This window comes from Xiphias gladius, chromosome 5 (assembly GCF_016859285.1).
Source record: "Xiphias gladius isolate SHS-SW01 ecotype Sanya breed wild chromosome 5, ASM1685928v1, whole genome shotgun sequence".
Taxonomy (NCBI): domain Eukaryota; kingdom Metazoa; phylum Chordata; class Actinopteri; order Istiophoriformes; family Xiphiidae; genus Xiphias; species Xiphias gladius.
In genome coordinates this window covers 9,569,197-9,588,947 of record NC_053404.1, presented here as the reverse complement: position 1 = coordinate 9,588,947, position 19,751 = coordinate 9,569,197, and the positions used below count along the sequence as shown (strand labels likewise).

General features: G+C 39.6%; 1 protein-coding gene across 1 annotated transcript in view; it reads right to left on the bottom strand.

The window, feature by feature from the left end:
• Window positions 1-16,982: 16,982 nt before the first annotated feature.
• The window catches only part of ctnnd2a (catenin (cadherin-associated protein), delta 2a), a 235,849-nt gene continuing 233,080 nt past the window's right edge, over window positions 16,983-19,751 (bottom strand). The window contains exon 26 of the mRNA XM_040126585.1: window positions 16,983-19,216. Within this exon, the coding sequence (XP_039982519.1) occupies window positions 18,785-19,216 (432 nt within the window). The 3' untranslated portion in view covers window positions 16,983-18,784. The remainder of the gene's footprint in view (window positions 19,217-19,751) is intronic.

Here is a 19,751-nt window from a genome sequence, read left to right as displayed (position 1 = left end):
TTGTCCCTAATTGGACAAGCCGTCCCCAATTAATTTGTCTTTATTCTGAAATTCGTTCCCAAAAGTAGCTTACAACAGACAGATGGAAACACACACACACACACACACTGCTGATGAGCAATGGGTTTAGCAGTGGAGAGCTGGTCCTCTCATCACATTTTTCCTCAAAGTGCAAGATTTAGTTGCCTGGCATTAGGGCATTAGTGTCCCTGAGGAGGGTGTTGACAACCAATCAAAAGACCAGGAGATCACTTGATGGTGAGGATGGATGCAGTCTACTCATAAAAGGATGAATTGAGACATATAATTCAATTTTGGAACTTTGTTTACTCTTATTTAACAAGACAAGTTGATTAGGAAGTCATTCATACTGACAACAGCAGCCAAGGGGCAATATTTCTAGCAGACGGGGAGGACTCCAGAGGTGATATTCATACCTACAGAGATCCTATACTGTCAAAATTTGTATTGACTTTAAGCCTCAGTGGCCCTTGCTGTGGCAGCCTGCATATACATCAGATCTGACTGATTCACATCTAAATTTCAAGGAAAGAAAATATGATTAAGAGGGTCACACCTCTCTTCTATGAAAACAAAATAGGGTCCAAAGTACTGGAGCTGTGTATTTAAATGTGTGAATGTAAAAATGTTTTGATCAAATAAATTCAAACATTTGAATGTGTATAAAGTATGTGAACATAGAGATATCATTTTTGAATCCGTAAGGAGATCTGTAGCTATGCATGACATTTTGTGAACAAATTAAAAAGATTTCTAAAAATAATTTCCACTGAATGAGTTTGTAAAGATTTGCAAAGAGGTTTTCATTTACACATCAGGTTTGCACTTACACATCTATATGTATGTGAGTGAAAAAAGATCGAATCCCAAATTTGCAGCTACAAATTAAGCCTACAAATCAATTCTACAGGTACTAGTACTTTCGTCCCAGATTTGACACTGTCATGAACAACCATGACAGTGGTTGTGATGCTTAATCATTGAACTATCCAATCACGGAGCAAGTGGGGCGAATGTTCTTTGCGTGAGTCGGTGACTGCAACCAGACTTGACTTACTACTTTACTGCTCATTATTGGTCCCGTGTACGAAGTGTAATTTAACAGAGATGGGTCATGTTGTATGTTGGGTAATGTGTCCGCGCTCTCTTGGGTGCTTTTCCTTGGACCACTTTTTTCATTCACGTAGTTGTAAATGCATAAAGATACTAGCTAGTTCATAGCACAATGGTTGGTTGTGCTGAAATAGTAAATACGCTCTGTCGCAGCTTTTGCTGTTTTCTACCAGGTCGTGCACTGAAATTTTAGGGACGACGATTCGCTCATTTTTCTTTAACACGCTGTCGTTGAAACCATGTAAAAGTAAGCAGAGGAGGTGGATCGAGTCCCTAGGACGTTCACAGTAAACGCACATTCATCGTTGCGCAGATTCACCTACCGGTGAGTTAACTTTGAGTTGTGTATGTGTTTGTGGTCTTGTTGTGTGCAGGACTTTATAGCGTTTGCCTGCCTAACCAAACAACGTAATAATTTTCCTTTCCAAAAGCCTAGGTAACTGTTAGGAAGTTACGGCAGATAGTCGCGATTTGGTTGACAGGCAAACTAGATAGCTACATGTTGTAGCTGACTTGGCTAACAAACAGCTGTGTGCTTACATGACTTGTTTATTTACTATCAGCTCTTCTGCATCTCGAAGGGTATTTGCCAGCGTAAGGCTGTATGAAATGTCTACTTTTACGGTAGAAAATAGTTATCTAGTCATGAAAATCACATCTGTAGCTGACTTTGAAATGTATTTTTATTTATTAAGCTCTAGCGTGATCTTTATGTTCACAAACGTGTGTTCCCAGCGTTGTGTGAGGATTCAGACTATAAGGACCAAAGAAATGTTTTGATTACTTTAAAAAAAAGTCCTGTGCTCTTGTTTGACAGGTGTAGGTCCTCCATGGGTACTGAGGCTACCTACTGTATGACTGTACCTGGATAACTTGGAGAGAGCCAGGCTGAAACTGGCAATAGGTTACCTGACATACAGTACAGTGTGTAGTTTGGGCAGTACGATGTTAGTTGTTTTGGCTATGTGGTCAAGCTTATTTGATTTGAAATGAAACAATGACTGAGATAGGGGTGTCACTCACTGAAAATAAGACTAAAGGCAAAAGGTCAGTTTGCAGTTGAGTCCTGGCAGAGCATCAAAAGGGGAGATACCATGTGATGGTAAACACCTCTCAAATTAAAGAGGAAAGATTAACCTCATAGAAATTGTTTCTTTTCAGAGCCAGTGTGCTGAAGCGCAGATCAGTTACCACAAAAAAAAGAAAGTTTAACTGTCAAAATTGTTTGTTTTAGCAGCATCTAGTATACTCCATCCATCCATCCGTCCATTTCTGCTGCTTATCTGAAGTCAGGTCGTTGTGGCAGCAGGTTAAGCAAGGTAGTCCAAACGTCCCTCTTTCCGTCAATGTTTTCCAGCTGCTCTTGAGGGATGTGCTCAAAGGCAAAACGAGATATATATAATCTCCAGCGTGTTCTGGGTCTACTCCAGGGTCTCCTACCGGTTGGACGTGCCCGGAAGGCCTTCCTTCCTAATCAGATGCCCGTACCACCTCAACTGGCTCCTTTCGACGACTCTACTCCAAGCTCCCCGCGTCTAGTATACTTCCCTTATTAAACCCTTTTGACGAATACTTAGCATTACATGTGCGGCTCTATTAAGAATAGATAATACAGTGCATTCGGAAAGTAATCAGACCCCTTCAATCTTTTCACATTTTGTTATGTTGCAGCCTTATGCTAAAATTAAAACAAACAAAAAAAAAAAAAACATAATTTTTTCCCTCATCAATCTACACTCAAATGACAAAGTGAAAACAGAGTTTTAGAAATATTTGCAAATTTATTAAAGAGGAAAAATTGAAATATCACATTGTATTAGGACCCTTTGCTATGACACTTTAAATTTAGCTCAGGTGCCTCCCATTTCTCTTGATCATCTTTGAAATGTTTCTAAACCTTGACTGGAGTCAACCTGTGGTAAATTCTATTGACTGAACATTATTTGGAAAGGCACTTGCCTGTCGATATAAGGTCTCACAGCTGACGGTGCATATCAGAGCCAAAACCAAGCAACAAGGATGAAGGAACTGCCTGCAGAGCTCGGAGACAGGATTGTGTCAAGGCACAGATCTGGGGAAGGCTTTATAAAATTTCTGCTGCAATGAAGGTTCCCACAAGCACAGTGGCCTCCATAATTCTTCAATGGAAGAAGTGCGGAACAACCAGGACTCTTCCTAGAGCTGGATGCCCATCCAAACTGAGCAACCTGACCCTTTGTCATAGCACGGGGTCTGAATACTTATGTCAATGTGATATTTCAGGTTTTCCTTTTTAATAAATTTTTTTTTAAAATCTAACATTCTGTTTTGCCTTCATCATTATGTAGTATTTAGTATAGATTGATGAGGGATTTTTTTTTTTTTTTTTTTTTTTTTTTAATTTTTAGCATTAGGCTGCAACATAACTAAATGTGGAAAAAGTCAGGGGGTTTGAATACTTTACAAATGCACTCTAGCTTGAGTTTTCCGTTGAGTTTTACCTTTATGCTTTCCCGATTTTCTTGCTCACACTACCACACACAGGCCCACTACACCTTGTTCATCTGTCCCAGACTGGCAAGATACATCAGCACTCAGAGGTGTGTGTGCTAAAAGTTTAAAAAAACGGATTTTCACTGAAGTTACCATCTTAACTAGAAATTAGTTAAGACTTAGTCCTTTGCACTCAGGAGCAAACCACGTTTCTCTGTGAAAGCCAGATTCAGGGGCCGGCTGTCTCTCAGTAGGTACAGTCAGGCACAAAGATAGCAGCCATGTGTTGAAACCCTAATACATGTCTGAGGTGAGCGACACTCCATCCACAGCAGTCATCCCTGGTGCCTCTCAAGCCCTCTGATCTGGTCCTTTGCAGTGAAAGAAAATTTTGTAAGGTTTAAAACAAATGTCTAGGTAAGATGGTAACTTCAGTGTGAATCCGTTTTATCAAACTTTTAGCGTGCACACACATACACCTCTGATTACCGATGCATCTTGCCAGCCTGGGACATATGAACAAGGCGTAGGAGGCCTATGTGGTGGTGCGTGCAAGAAGACTAGAAAAACATACAGGTAAAACACAACAAAAAATCTCTTAACGTATTATCTATTCTAAATAGAGCTGCACACGTGATGCTAATTTTTCATCAGAAAAGGTTTAATAAGGGAAGTGTACTAGACACTGTTAAAACCAGAACAATTTTGACAGTTAAACTTTTTTTTTTGTGGTAACTGATCTGTGCTGCAGCACACTGGCTCTGAAATGAAACCATGTCTACGGGGTTAGTCTTTCCTCCTCGAGGGTGATTACATCCATAGATGAACAGCGTAGGAACTGTAGCCTTACTTTTTACTTTGTAGCTACAGTTCTCCAATTTTTGTGGACCAAAGATAATTTGATCAGTCAAAATAAACTTTAGTTATGTTGTATAATATTTGGGGTCAACTCTTTTCATTCTTTGATTGTCTGAAGTTTATGATCCATAGACATCAGAAGATACATGGTATCTCCCCTTTTGATGCTCTGCCAAGCTTCAACTGCAAACTGACCTTTTGCCTTTGTCAGATTTTCAGTGACACCTGCTGAACTAGACTGCGGTCAGGGAACTGACTTCACCAGTCAAGACCATCCCATTGGTTGGCCATAAAAAACTCCCTGGCTGCATTGGCTGTATGGTTAAGACTGTCATCTTCCTGCACTGTCCTAAAATTGACACAATATGTAAAAATGGAGGTTGCAGTTGCTTCACTGTTCATCCATTATGTATGAGAACACAAACTGCTCAAAGCCCAGTCTGTGATTGAATCCAAGTCATTGTTTCATTTCAAATCAAATAAGCTAGACCACATAGCCAAAACAACTAACATCTTACTGCCCAAACTACACACTGTACTGTATGTCAGGTAATCTATTGCCAGTTTCAGCCTGGCTCTCTCCAAGTTATCCAGGTACAGTCATACAGTAGGTAGCCTCAGTACCCATGGAGGACCTACACCTGTCAAACAAGAGCACAGGACTTTTTTTTAAAGTAATCAAAACATTTCTTTGGTCCTTATAGTCTGCATCCTCACACAACGCTGGGAACACACGTTTGTGAACATAAAGATCACGCTAGAGCTTAATAAATAAAAATACATTTCAAAGTCAGCTACAGATGTGATTTTCATGACTAGATAACTATTTTCTACCGTAAAAGTAGACATTTCATACAGCCTTATGCTGGCGAATACCCACTGAGATGCAGAAGAGCTGACAGTAATAAACAAGTCATGTAAGCATACAGCTGTTTGTTAGCCAACAGGTAGCAAGTATCTGCCGTAGCTTTCTAACAGTTACCTCAGCTTTTGGGCAGGGAAACTATTTAAATGTTGTTTGGTTGGGCAGGCAAACGCTATGAAGTCTTGCACACAACAAGCCCACAAACACATACATAAAGCTAACTCACCGGTAAGTGACTGCGCAGCGATGACTGTGCGTTTACTTTGAACGTCCTAAGGACTCGATCCACCTCCTCTGCTTACTTTTACATGGTTTCAACGACAATATGTGTTAAAGAAAAATGAGCGAAGCGTTGTCCCAAAAAATTTCAGTGCACCACCTGGTAGAAAACAGCATAAGCCGCGACAGAGCGTATTTACTATTTCAGCACAACCAACCATTGTGCTATGAACTAGCTAGTATCTTTATGCATTTACAACCGCGTAAATGAGAAAGTAATCTAAGGAAAAGCACCCAAGAGAGCGCAGACACATTGCCCAATATACAACATGACCCATCTCTGTTAAATCATACTTCGTACAAGGGACCAATAATGAGCAGTAAAGTAGTAAGTCAAGTCTGGTTGCAGTCACCGACTCACGCACAGAACATTCGCCCCACTGGCTCCGTGATTGGATAGTTCAATGATTAAGCATCCCCATTGGTTGTTCATGACAGTGTCAAATCTGGGACAAAAGTACTAGTACCTGTAGAATTGATTTGTGTGTTTAATTTGTAGCTGTAAATTTGGGATTCACATGTACAGTTGTGTGTGAACTTTTTTCACTCACATACATATAGATGTGTAAGTGCAAGCCTGATAAGTGTCTGCAAACCTTTGTGCAAATCTTTAATTTTTTCACAGAATGTCATGCACAGCTACAGTTCTTGCTGATTCAAAATTAAATGTATTTGTATTGTATTTGTTTGTTTGTTTGTATTTTTACACATTCAAATGTTTGAATTCATTTGATCAAAACGTTTTTACACATTGCCACATTTAATTACACAGCTACAATACTTTGCACCCTATTTTGTTTCCAGAGTCTTCCAGTCTGCTCTCTTCAGTGTTAGATCCCTACTGTCATTGATATTGCCCCTCTGGATAAAACCTGAATTGCTCTGTACTCCAGTTATTACCAAAAAATAGTTTCCTCAGACTCATATGACAGTATTTCAAAGATAAGGATGACATATCAAAGAATTCTGTAGTTTTACTCAGCTGTTAGGAATCATTTTTGCAAGGGCAATCTATGTGGACTGTGGAATGCTTAAGCAATGATAAGATGATATGAAAACCTAAGGACTATTCCAGCAATTTAGTATACTTGCAAGAGACTAATTAAAAGGGAATTGTCAAAATTGAAGCTGCAGTCCCTAGTGTGGGACAAGAGACTACATTTCCCACAATACAATTTCTAAGCATCTTTTGTTAGACCCTCAGTGCCTGGTAAACACCTATATATTTCAAACTCAACACCTTCAGTTTAGAACTGGATTTCTGTTGTAAATATGTTGTTTCCAATATCAAGCTGAAGTAATTCTGATGATATCAGTATGATATCACCAGGGTTATCTTTTCAGACTTTAGAAAACTTTTGATTGAGACAAAATTCTGTTGTACAATGAATGTTTCCAAACAAAATATGTTTAAAAACTTTTAACATCATCATATTGATTTCAACTATATCAACCAGCCCAACCCAGTTCTGCCTATCACTGCATCAGCCCTGAATACATGCAAGTTAGCACATAATGTGGCAACTAAGTGTCAGAATGCAGCTTTCCCATATCAGGAAAGTATCTCCAGTTGAGTATGTGGGAGTTTGTGTCCTGCATGATTTATCATTGCTGTCCCTCCAATAAAACTCGGCCTGTGAAGAAAAACTGAAGAATATAGAGTCACTAATAGAAACTGCACACCTTAGAAATAGAAAACAAATACAAAGCCTTATATTCAGCCCATTTTTCTTCTCTCACATACTTTCTTTTTGTAACTATCCCTCCACCCATATTTCTGTTCTTTGCACCTTTCTCTCCCTGACATACGTACACACATGCAAGACAGAGAAAGAGGGAGAGCATTCATTAGCTTGGGTGAAAATACATGGCATACATTAAAATTGCCATTGGTGAAATCCTCTCCAGAAGTCAGTGATCTCAACACCTGCCCATGGCTGATATGACTATGTGTGTGCTGCCTGGGCCTTTGAGAGGAGCTGAGAGAGACAGAATGAGGACGTCACAGGTGAGTGGAATTGCTCAAACTGACAGGTGTACACACACACATTAACACACTCTCTCTCAGTTATGTAATCATGCCTCTGACACGTACATACTCTCCATTTCTCTCTCTCTCTCTCATGCACACACACACAAACTGATTTAGCTCTGTGGGAGCCACTCCAGCAGCACTATCACACATGAATAACCAAGGCTTCTGCTCTGCTCTGCTGCATTACTATTCAATACCTGAGAAGGGCGCCTTATGGTGTGTGTGTTTGTGTGTGTGTGTGTGTGTGTGTGTGTGCGCATCTGTGTTAGTATGTGTGCATGTGATAGACAACCATCCATATGCATCTTTGTTGCATGTGTTCATGTCAATCACTGTAAAAATGAAATAGGGTGGAAAGTGAGAATAGAAAAGACAGAAGAAGCAGTGCAAAAAGCAGATTGATTAGCAATACTGTGATACTTTACTGATTACCATAAGTTTACTCCTTTTGCTGTTGTTCACTTCCACCATAAGGCTGGGGTTAAGTTCAGCTAGGAAACAATAAAAGTCTGAAGCTTTATTTTTCTCACAAGCCCTTAGAAAAGTCAGACACTTACTGTGAGGGCAGTCTTCCAATTGCATCTAAACCTGGTACACTCGAACCATCATTGTAATGGCAACACAGACACATTTAAGTGCAAAATACTCATGGCAAGTATCACAGCTTGTAAATGCTTTTTAATAGCAGTTAAGAGTCTTTCAGTTCTTGTTTTAGGGACTTTTGCCCATTCTCCCTTGCAAAAGGCTTCTAGTTCAGTGAGATTCTTGGGCCCTCTTGCAAGCACTGCTCTTTTAAGCTCTATCTACAGATTTTTGATGATGTTTGTTGTGTGTTGTTAAAAGCAGTAACAGTGCTGAAAGTAGAGTGAATACTGCACTTACATTGATCAAGTGGCAGGAGACATGACTCCAAATAAATGCTAATTTTCCTGCGCTTCTGATGGATGTGTAAATAGGCTACTGTATGCAAACAAATTAGCCAGATAAGCCTGAAAGGTTAGAGTATGTCATTGTTGTGGTCACAGTTTGTTTCTGTTGCCCCCAATTGACAAAAAAAACAAAACAAAAAAGAACCCTGTTCTAAGTGGAATAGTAAATGTAAAGTTGTTTCAAAGCAAAATAAATCTCTTTTTAACAATGACTACATGTTTCTCTAAATTTCAGTCTTGATGATCCTATGTTTTGCACATACTAAATGTATTCACCTGCTATAATCACATGGCATCTCGGGGTACATGTAAATTACAGAAAATTTTTAAGTTAACAAATAGCAGCCCATATGATTTGAGCTCTAGCTTGTCCCTGAACAAGGCCCTAATTTCAGCTGCCAGCTCTCGTAGCCACAGTTGACAGGCTGCTCTTAGCAAATAGAAAATAAATTTTTCTTATTTTTAAAAAATGTTTCTTATTTTTCATTATTTTCTCATAAGTCAAAAAAATGAATCTGAAGTTTTCTAGTTTACCCAAGACATTGTTTCCAAGACCTTGCACTTATTCTGCTGCTGCACTACTCACATTGAAGCTGCTATTGGTATTATGCCTGTAAGTTCCAAAATCTTTAGTACCCATTTCTTTTTTACCCTTCTTCTCCTCCCTTTCCATCTTCCTCCCCCTTGTCGATCCTACCACCTTCTGTCTCCTTGAGGCGCCACCCTTCTATTTCCTTCACTTTTAGATGGGAGCATTATTTTGTCAGGGTCTATTTGTGGCACACAGTGGCTTCGTGAAGCCTCGCTTCTCCTTAACCACAAATTGATTTCACGCTCAAATCCTCTGAGTATAAATCACAGACCCTCCACCTGCTCCCCACTACATTTCTGTCTCCTTTTTCCCTTACATCTCACTTTGTGCCTCTCCTGCCCTCCTTCACGTCCTCCCAGCTCTCTACTGGCGTGCACCTGCACACACATAAATGTTTAATTCAATTCAATTCAATTTCATGGAGAGCAGGTCTAGACGGTACTCTTTATAGTTATATTTACAGAGACCCAACATTCCGACATGAGCAAGCACTTGGCGACATTGGCAAGGAAAAACTCCCTTTTAACAGGCAGAAACCTTGAACAGAACCCAGCTCTTGGGAGGCGGCTGTCTGCCCTGACCAGCTAGGTTGAGAGAGAAAGAGCGAAAGGGAGAAAAGAGAGGGGGTGAGGGGGACAACATAGCACAGTAGATGTATAATATAAAGATGTTTAATAATAATGAGACTAATGATAAAACTAATAATTATAATAATAGGGTGAATAATAATACTAATAAAACTGAATATAATAATAGTTGATCATAATATTTGAAGCAGTGGGTGTTGAGCAGGATCATGGGGGCAGTAGGGGGTTTGCAGTCAAAGATTCAGACTCTCTTGCAGCAAGGGCAGAAGTACCAGCAGAAAGTGACAGGAAGAGAGTGGAAAGAAACGAGAAAGCACAAAACTACGGGAGAGAAAAGAAGTCAAGTTAGTAACGAGCATTGATGCCATATGAATGCGTGCAGATGGAGAGGAAGAGGAGGAGAGAGGAGCTTGGTGTATCATAGGAAGTCACCTGGCAGTCTAGGCCTATATCAGCATAACTAAGGGGTGGTTCAAGCCAAGCCTGAGCCAGCCCTAACTATAAGCTTTATCAAAAAGGAAGATTTTAAGCCTACTCTTAAATGTGGAGAGGGTGTCTGCCTCCCGGACCAAAACTGGAAGATGGTTCCACAGTAGAGGAGCCTGGTAACTGAAGGCTCTGCCCCCAATTCTACTTTTGGAGACTCTAGGAAGCATAAGCAAGCCTGCATTCTGGGAGCGCAGTGGGATAATGAGGTACTATGAGCTCTTTCATATATGATGGTGCCTGACCATTAAGAGCAATGTAGGTGAGGAGGAGGATTTTAAATTTTACTCTGAATTTTACAGGGAGCCATTGCAGAGAAGCTAACACAGGAGAAATGTGATCTATTTTCGTAGTTCCTGTCAGTACTCACACTGCAGCATTCCGGATCAGCTGGAGAGTATTTAAAGATTTGTTGGGACAGCCCGATAAAAAGGAATTACAATAATCCAGCCTAGATGTAACAAAAGCATGGACTAGTTTTTCTGCATCTTTTTGAGAAAGGATGTGCCTGATTTTTGCAACGTTACGTAGGTGAAAAAAGGTAGTCATTGAAGTTTGTTTTATGTGGGAGTTAAAGGACATATCCTGATCAAGGATAACTCAGAGATTCCTAACGGTGGTGCTGGAGGCCAGGACAATGCCATCTAGAGTAAGTGTATCATTAGATAATGTGTTTCTGAGGTGTTGGGGGTCAAACACAACAACTTCAGTTTTGTCTGAGTTTAACAGCAGAAAGTTGCTGGTCATCCAGATCTTTATGTCCTTAAGGCATGCTTGAAGTTTAGCTAACTGACTGGTTTCACCAGGCTCATTGACAAATACAGTTGGGTATCATCGGCATAGCAATGGTAGTTTATGGAGTTTTTCCTAATAATATTGCCTAAAGGAAGCAAATATAAGGTGAATAGAACTGGTCCAAGCACAGAACCTTGTGGAACTCTGTGACTAACTTTTGAGTATATGGAGGATTTATTGTTAACGTGCACAAACTGAAATCGATCGGATAAATGGGACCTAAACCAGATTAGAGCAGTTTCTTTAATGCCAATTAAATGTTCCAGTCTCTGTAATAGGATATTATGCTCAATGGTATCAAATGCAGCACTAAGATCTAACAAGACAAGTACAGAGACAAGTCCTTTGTCCAACGCAGTAAGAAGGTCATTTGTAACTTTCACCAATGCTGTCTCTGTGCTATGATGCACTCTAAATCCTGACTGAAAATTCCTTAAATAAACTTTATCATGTAAAAAGTCACACAACTGGTTTGTTTCTCAAGGAGAAAGGGAAGGTTACATATGAGTCTATAGTTGGCTAAAACATTATGATTCAAGAGTAGGCTTTTTAAGAAGAGGTTTAATTACAACTGTTTAAAAGGACTGCGGTACATAGCCTGCTAATAAAGACATATTGATTATATCTAGTAAAAAGGCAATAACTAAGGATAAAACTTCCTTAAGCAGCCTAGTTGGGATGGGGTCTAAGAGAAAAGTGGATGGTTTAGATGAAGACATTGTTGAAGTTAGTTGGCAAAGGTCAATGGGAGAGAAACTGTCTAAGTGTACATCAGATTGCACAGCTGTTTCTAAGGTACCTGTGTTTGAAGATAAATCGGTGCTGCTTGAGGGCAGGAGGTGGTGAATTTCGTCTCTAATTGTTCGAATTTTATCATTAAAGAAGGCCACGAAATCATCACTGCTTAGAGCTATAGGAATACATGGATCAATGGAGCTATGACTCTCTGTCAGCCTGGATACAGTGCTGAAAAGAAACCAAGGGTTGTTTTTATTTTCCTCTATTAGAGATGAGTAATAGGCTGCTCTGGCATTACAGAGGGCCTTCCTATACGTTTTAAGACTATCATGCCAGGGAAAGTGTGATTCTTCCAGTTTGGTAGAACGCCATATCCTTTAAAGTTTTCGCATATTTTGCTTTAATATGCAGGTTTGGGAGTTAAACCATGGAGCTAACCTCTTTTGTTTTATTATTGTGTTTTTTAGAGGGGCAATAGAGTTGAATGTCATTTTCATTGAGCCTGCAGCACTATCAACAAGATGGTAGATTTGGGAGGGAATAAACTAACATGGCAGTGAATTAACTGCTGGTGGAATCAGTTCCTTAAATTTAGCTACAGCACTATCAGATAGACATCTAGAAAAGCCATTTTTGCCTAACAGTGTGTAGTCCAGAAACAGGAATTCAAAAATTATTATATAATGGTCCGATAAAAGAGGATTCTGTGGAAAGACTATTAAATGTTCAATTTCGATGCCATAAGTCAGAATGAGGTCCAGGGTGTGGTTAAAACAGTGAGTAGATTCATTTACACCCTGAGCGAAGCCAATTCAGTCTAATAATGAGATAAATGCAGTTTTAGGCTATCATATGGGCCAGGAGCACAGTACACTATAACAAAGAGAACAGGCTTTAAAGTTTTCCATGATGGATGAGTAAGACTAAGAACCAGGTGTTTGAATGAGTTATAATTGAGTTTAGGTTTAGGGTTAATTATTAGGCTTGAGTTAAAAATGGCTGCAACTCCACGTGCTTGGCCGGTGCCTCGAGGAATGTGTCTGCCTCCTGGTCACAACTCTGGGTTGTCATGGTTTTGTTCAACTAATAGACTCAGTCAGATTTCTGGATATGAGAGCTGCTCCATCCAACGTGGGATGTATGCCGTCTCTCCTTATGGGACCAGGTCTTCCCCAAAAAGTCCGTCAGTTATCTACAAAGCCCACGTCGTTTGCTGGACAGCACCTCGACAGCCAGCGGTTGAATGATGACATGCAGCTATACATGTCATCACTGGTCAGATTAGAGATTAGGTCTATCAGGTGAGCAGTCTTGTGTTCTAATTGACATTGTAATGACTATATTTTAAAAGTCCTACAGAATTATGTGGACACAAAATACCACAAATGCTACCAAAATAATGGCTTGCTTGTTTACTTCTACGTACTTGCCTGGATTAATCTATATAGAATCAATTCTGTATTCTTAGATCTGACATCCAGATTCCATGTCAGTTGAGTTAAGGAGAGGGGATAACTGAACTTTTTTCACACACGTACACCTTTGAATCTTGCCTGAGGAGTGTAATGGCTGAATGGGTAGGAATGCTATGAGAGTTAGAGGGAGAGAAAGTTGGGAGAGCGTGAGTGAAACATTGAAGGCTGGAGGCATCTGCAGGGTGGAACATGGTACTTTCTAGATAGGCTGTGTGTAGGAAAATTGAGGAGCTATTTTCATGCCACATTAGGTTAGACCAGTCTTCCAATATGGGAATGTGCTCAGACAGATGAGGTTTGCCTTTATTGTGAAGGCTGATAATCAGCGCAATGGAGTTATTACCCAATACTACATTTCACAGGCCTAATTTAAGTAGCATCAAAGAAGGGGAAGGGAGAAATGGAGAGAGGAGGGGAAGATATAAATTCCAATGGATTGTAACACATGCTGCTACCTCCAGCTCAGCATCATTCATTTAATATGCCTTGAGTTCAGTTCAATGTATTTCAGGATGAATGGGATCAAAGTCATTGGGGCAATGTAAAAAGGGAAAAATACAAAATGGGAATTTCCATTACTACATCCTTGATGTCTGTCCACTGTCATTAATGTGACAATAAAGCCTGGTGGGTGTAGGAGCCCTTGCATTGGCTTTACATCTCTTTACTATTATCAACGCCTCTCTAACCATATCTCACTGCTGTCACTCTGGGGCAACATTACAGTGAAATATTAAGCCCCCTGTCATGCTTTAACACGGCTGTCACTGCTAAGCCGTGTAAATACATTAACTATACAGCATCTGAGAGGGGTCATTATCAGCGTAAGTGTGATTAGGGTTGATATCCAAAGGACTGTTATATAACATGTTCCCACAGGCCTGTCAGTCAAATCCCCAGCAAATATTTGTGAACAGATGATGGTATCAGGATGTTAAAAGTGTTCCTTGTCAGCCAGGGGAGACAACAGTGGTAAATTGTCTGTGTAAAAGCAATCTCATTTTATTGATACTGTTTGCTTTGAGTTGTGTCTCTGATATCTATAGACTACTCACTACACTACTACATATATTACGGCTCTTAAAGATGTACTTTATGTGAATGTATACAATATGTGCTCCAGCTCAGTGACATACATTCCACTTGCATGCAAATGTGAGCAATTTTGTGAATACTACTAATTCTGACTTTGATAGTTGAACATTGAGCATGCCCATGCATTCACTCGAAATCATGACTTCATGTTGGCTGAAGTTACATAATTAGTGTCAATAACTCATTACGCATATTAACATTTGATAACATTGTCACCAGTGCAACTAAGTGCTAACAGGTTTTCTTTGAACAACTTTTCAATCATCAAAGTGCAAATCACTTTTTGAAGAAATCATTTTCTTCAAAAGGTGAATCAACAAACTAGAAACTGGAGAGTGGGAAAATGTAAGAGATAGAGTGTTAATGCAGCATGTACACTAGAAATATAAAAATATCAATTTTAATTGCAATCATGTAAAAATTTGTAAATTATCAATAAATATGTTTGTTTAATCTGATGAGATTAGGTGAGCAGTCTTGTGTTCTAATTGACATTGTAATGACTATATTTTAACAGTCCTACAGAATCAAGTGGACACAAAATACACAAATGCTACCAAAATAATGGTTTGCTTGTTTACTTCTATGTACTTTCCTGGATTAGTCTATATAGAATCAATTCTGTATTCTTAGACCTGACATCCAGCTTCCACGTCAGTTGAGTTAAGGAGGAGATAACTGAACTTTTCTCATTCTATAAAATGTGCATTAACTTACATCATTCTCTTTGTGGAGTTGATCAGGTGCTTCTCTTAGGTCCTCCATCAAGCAAGGTATGACAGCATCTCTAGTGCTGTTTATGCTGGGACATTATTTCCCTGCAACAATAAATTTGCAAGATCTATGGTGTGTGTATTTGCCCCGCACAGACATTAAGTAATGATGCACCACTGGAATTCTATAAAACTCTGGATCTGGAATACAAAAGATTCCATTCATGTCTGAAATAATACAATGGTTATGTTTTCCATTTTTAAATGCAAGACAAATTCTAGTAATCCTTTTCATAGTTTATCTTATCCACACAGTGTTTTTGCTCTTCCACCTCATCTTGGATGTTGGGACTTTCTGGCAAGGAGTATTCAAAACAGCTTCTGTTACCAAGTGTTACTAGTTACTGACTAATTTAGTAAAATCAAAATACCAAACACAATAGCTATAACTCAGCTGAGGTCAATGATAAACACATTATCTAAATTCAGAGTACACATGTATTTTAAAGTCAGCTAATGGCAGCAAAATTCATGTTGAACTTGAAGCCAAAAAGAGCATGGCTAACATTAGCAGTACTTTTAACCCACCAACAACGTTACCTTGCAGCACAGTAAAGTAGGCAACAATATTCAGTGACTAGAAAGCTTCTAGGATAATAACTGCTTGTTATCTATGATTTAAAAAAATCTTACCTCGTGGAAAAAGTGGAAGAGGGCACTGCAGATCAAGATATTTGTGCCAGGAGACCCATCAAGGCTTGTTTGCTGTCTGTGTGTTAGGCGGAAGTGCACGATGATTAAAACCAATTACTTTCCAATGAGTAAAATCAATCAATTATCTTTCTCTTTCGTTTTCTTCATAGACTATAATTAAATTCTACTCTGTATAATATGGTTAGATTTTCTCTACCAAAATTGGTTAAAATGTAATTATTGAATTAAAAAGATATGTTGAATTCAAGTTAAAGTTGTTTGAAACTACTTTAGACAGTCTTATTGAGTAAATGTTGCTATCATTTATTTATTTAGTGTTAAATCACCCCAATCTAAGTTATTTGTTGGAGTCTTATACTGTATATGGGATTTCATTACAAGTGCTCAAGTCGGTGTTCAGCACCATTCTCATCCCATGTATGTATCCAGCATGTTCTAAAAATGTAGTCGTACCCAGTAACCATATCTTATTTTTATCTGATTAGTAAAGAACTTCATTACCTATTATTAAATTTTTCATTTTTTTTTTTTTACAGCACCGTTCTTAAAAGTCTGGCTCAAAAACCCAAGGAGGGTTTTGGCAAGGAAAATGTTCTGACATTATGCTGTTATCTTTGTTAGATCTTCAAAGGTACCTGAAGCCCTTTTGAATAAATGATAGACTGAAAGAAATGGTGCAAATATGTAAATCAAGCTAAAACAAATCAATGTGTGTCAGATAAACTCACAACCCACACAACACGATTAATTTTCCCTTTTGAGAAAAACACTTTATACAATGTGCGTGTGAAGAAAATATCTGACAGCTGCTAATTCTGGAACGAACTGGACATCCTTCACTAAAACTTCATCTGTTGAAGTGATCGACAGTAGTGGGAGGCCATGGTGTTTGAGTGCAAAGAGTCTTTTTATTTTCCATTGTGTTCAAGTACAGTCCTCTCTCAGCACGGTCATGTAAGAAGCATGGACAAACAATAACACACAACTCGCGATTTGTCTTTTGTCTCATTTGAAGGGGTGGGGGATCAGCAGTTTCCACATTTAGGTCAAGTGAACAAGAGTCCTGTTGTACACCACATAATCATTTTTTTCTCTCCGAACATTTGCTGCATTTAATGACAATGACATCTTCACATAAAAATTATATTTATATTTATATTTATATTTATTTGTCATTCTATATCAACAATTCTTTCTAGTGATTTTTACCTTGGTTTTTCATGTTGTAAAACTGACAAATTGTCGGTAGGAATGCCTGGTTTGGACATTGATTTATACAGGAATGCACACACATACACACAACAGAGGCATACACACACTACTATACACATGCATGCATAGATACGCTCGCTCAAGTTTACGTGTACACACACGGGCCACACATTCTGTCACATGCACACGTACACAAGTGCACACACACACACACACACACACGTGTCCACACACACGCTCTCACATGCTCAGCCAACACAGAGAGGACGGTCTGTACATCTAGATGTTACGGAGATGTTACCCTCCTGATCAAAACACAAGAAAATAAAACTTACAACCAGCAGAGGGAGTCATCCAGTCATTGTCTGTAAACTTCAACAGAATGTCCCTTTAAATTCCTCTACGACTGGTCAAAGAGTTGTCAAGGTTTTGCACAATGTCACATCTCTCTTTTTCTCTTTATCTCTACTGTACACTGAGATGTACAATATTCACGTTGGGTCTTGTTGGATGGACCAGTTTTTATGATCAACTGATGATGAGAAACCACTGAAAGTTCAAACATATTAGCTCTGCAAAAGGAGAAGACAACCCTTTCCAAATTGCTTTAAACATAAATATATTCTTTAGGCAGTGAAAAAGCACTTTTGTTGACAGGGACTTGGGAGTGATGCTGCTCTGCCAGTCTGATGCTCTGGCTGCCTTGAACTGCTTTTGACATTTGAGCATATCCAGAACAAAATTAACTTGATGGAGGGAGAAAAACACAAATATTGCAAGACTTCCTCTCGGTCTAGAAAAAGGACAAAAAAAAGGTATCAACTGACATCCATCCTGACGATGTCTGTCTTTTCTGTTTCTTGTGTTTGCATTTCACTTATTTTTGTTGCTTTTTGTTGTTTCACTCAATAGTGGGTCATGGGAAAAAAAATTTTTTTTCTTATGTGGCCTCATCAAAAACATGTGTAATATACACACTAAATCACCTTTGAACTTTATACAGAAAATAAAAATGCTTTTTTTGAAAGTTAAAATTTAGAAAAGTATAAATAAAAAAATATGTTAAAAGAATTATGACAAAACAGAAGTCTCTTGAAGATGACATTTCTTGAAAACAAATTCAGAAGCCTCTGTAGGCAGCAAGGCCATTGGAACAAAAGAGGACAGATAAAAGCAGTGCTACGTTTGTCACTTGGGTGAAATGGTAAAGATCCACTTCTTGTCTTGTGCCTGATGTGCTTTAACCTTTCTCTGTGCTTTTAATCTTCCTGACCTCCTCAAGGACCCTCATCCCATTTCCCCTCTGCCTCTCTCTACTTTAAACAAAATGTCAGGCCACTTCCTGTTCCTATAGAGTCATTCGCTTCCTATTATTTTTTGATCCCATCTCTCTCCTCCTCTCTAGGCCTCTGCCTGGTCGTTTTCTCTCTTTCTACATTCCCCTGCCCACTCCTCTCTTACACTTTCAAACACATTTGTTCATATCTACTCCCACTTGCTCCTTATCCACTCAATGTTGCAGTGGAGTTGACTTTGAAGAAATGGTCTTTAAAAAAAAAAGGAAAATGTTGGCATGCACATGCACAGTCTCTCTTCGTCACTTGATCTGACTTTGCTTCTTAACCCCATCGAACTCTGTCGTTCACCTTATTTTAGTGAACACTAATTTCCTGCCATTGGTATACCTTTTCAACATACCATTTGCTGTCACTTTGTATTCATCTGCTGCTGATCGCTTGCAAAAACAATCCCTTTCACACAAACACGCACAGAGTCTCTCTTGGCCCCCCATCATCATAGTCTAACTAGACCCAGGAGTCAGGTGAGGCCGGGTAGTGGCTGGTCTCATAGTTCAGTTCACTGTATGGCCGAGAGGCCGAGTAGAAGTCTACGTAATTGCCGGTGGATTTGAGGCCCAGATGCATGCGCAGATCTTCCCTTGGGTCCCGGGGTGGTCCAGTGGAGCTCGGAGGCTGCTGGGGTTGGGCCTGAGGCTGGGCCTGCACCTGTACCTGTACCTGTACCTGTGGCTGTGGCTGGGATGGGGGAAGTGGAGCTCCCTGGTCCTCGTAGTAGGCCTCATTAAAGCTCCGGCTCTGGCTGTGAGGTGGAGGCTGCAGTGACTGAGGCTGGGCGAAGGAAGGAGGGGGAGGGTAGGGGTCGTAGTCTTTTAGCACGGCTGCTGAAGGGCTGTCCTGCTGGGGCTGGGGTAGCAAAGCGCAGGGCTGGGCTGGAACCTGGTAAGGGAGTGGTTGTAGTGGAGAGTGGGAGGTGGAGGAGAGATATGGGAGGTAGGAGTGAAGTATAGCAAGCAAGAATGTCATAGAGTCATAGAAATGTGGGTAGTAGGAGCAAAGTGAAAACAAGGGAGGGAAATAAAGGTGAGAGATGGAGAGGAGAGGAGAGTGACAAGTAGAGAGTGAGCACATGGGGGAGAAGGGTTTGAAAGACAAGCAGTATAGGTAAAAAGGCTCCGATAGGAATAAACTGGGAAGGGACTCATGCTGTGAATTCACTATTACATGCAGGTACTGGAGGCAATTAATCTCTAACACTGTAACTCTCACAGGCTAGTTACACACCTATTTCAGTTATTAAGTAGAATTTAAGTAACAGTGTTAAAACCAAAGTTTGTATCGATACAAAGGAACTTGCACAGTAATTATGTTTTCAATACAGATGAAGTCCAACCAAATTTTAAAATCCACTCTTGCCAGTCAAAGATGATGATGCATTGTGTTACCCTTCCCTCTTCACCAGCAGAGTCATATA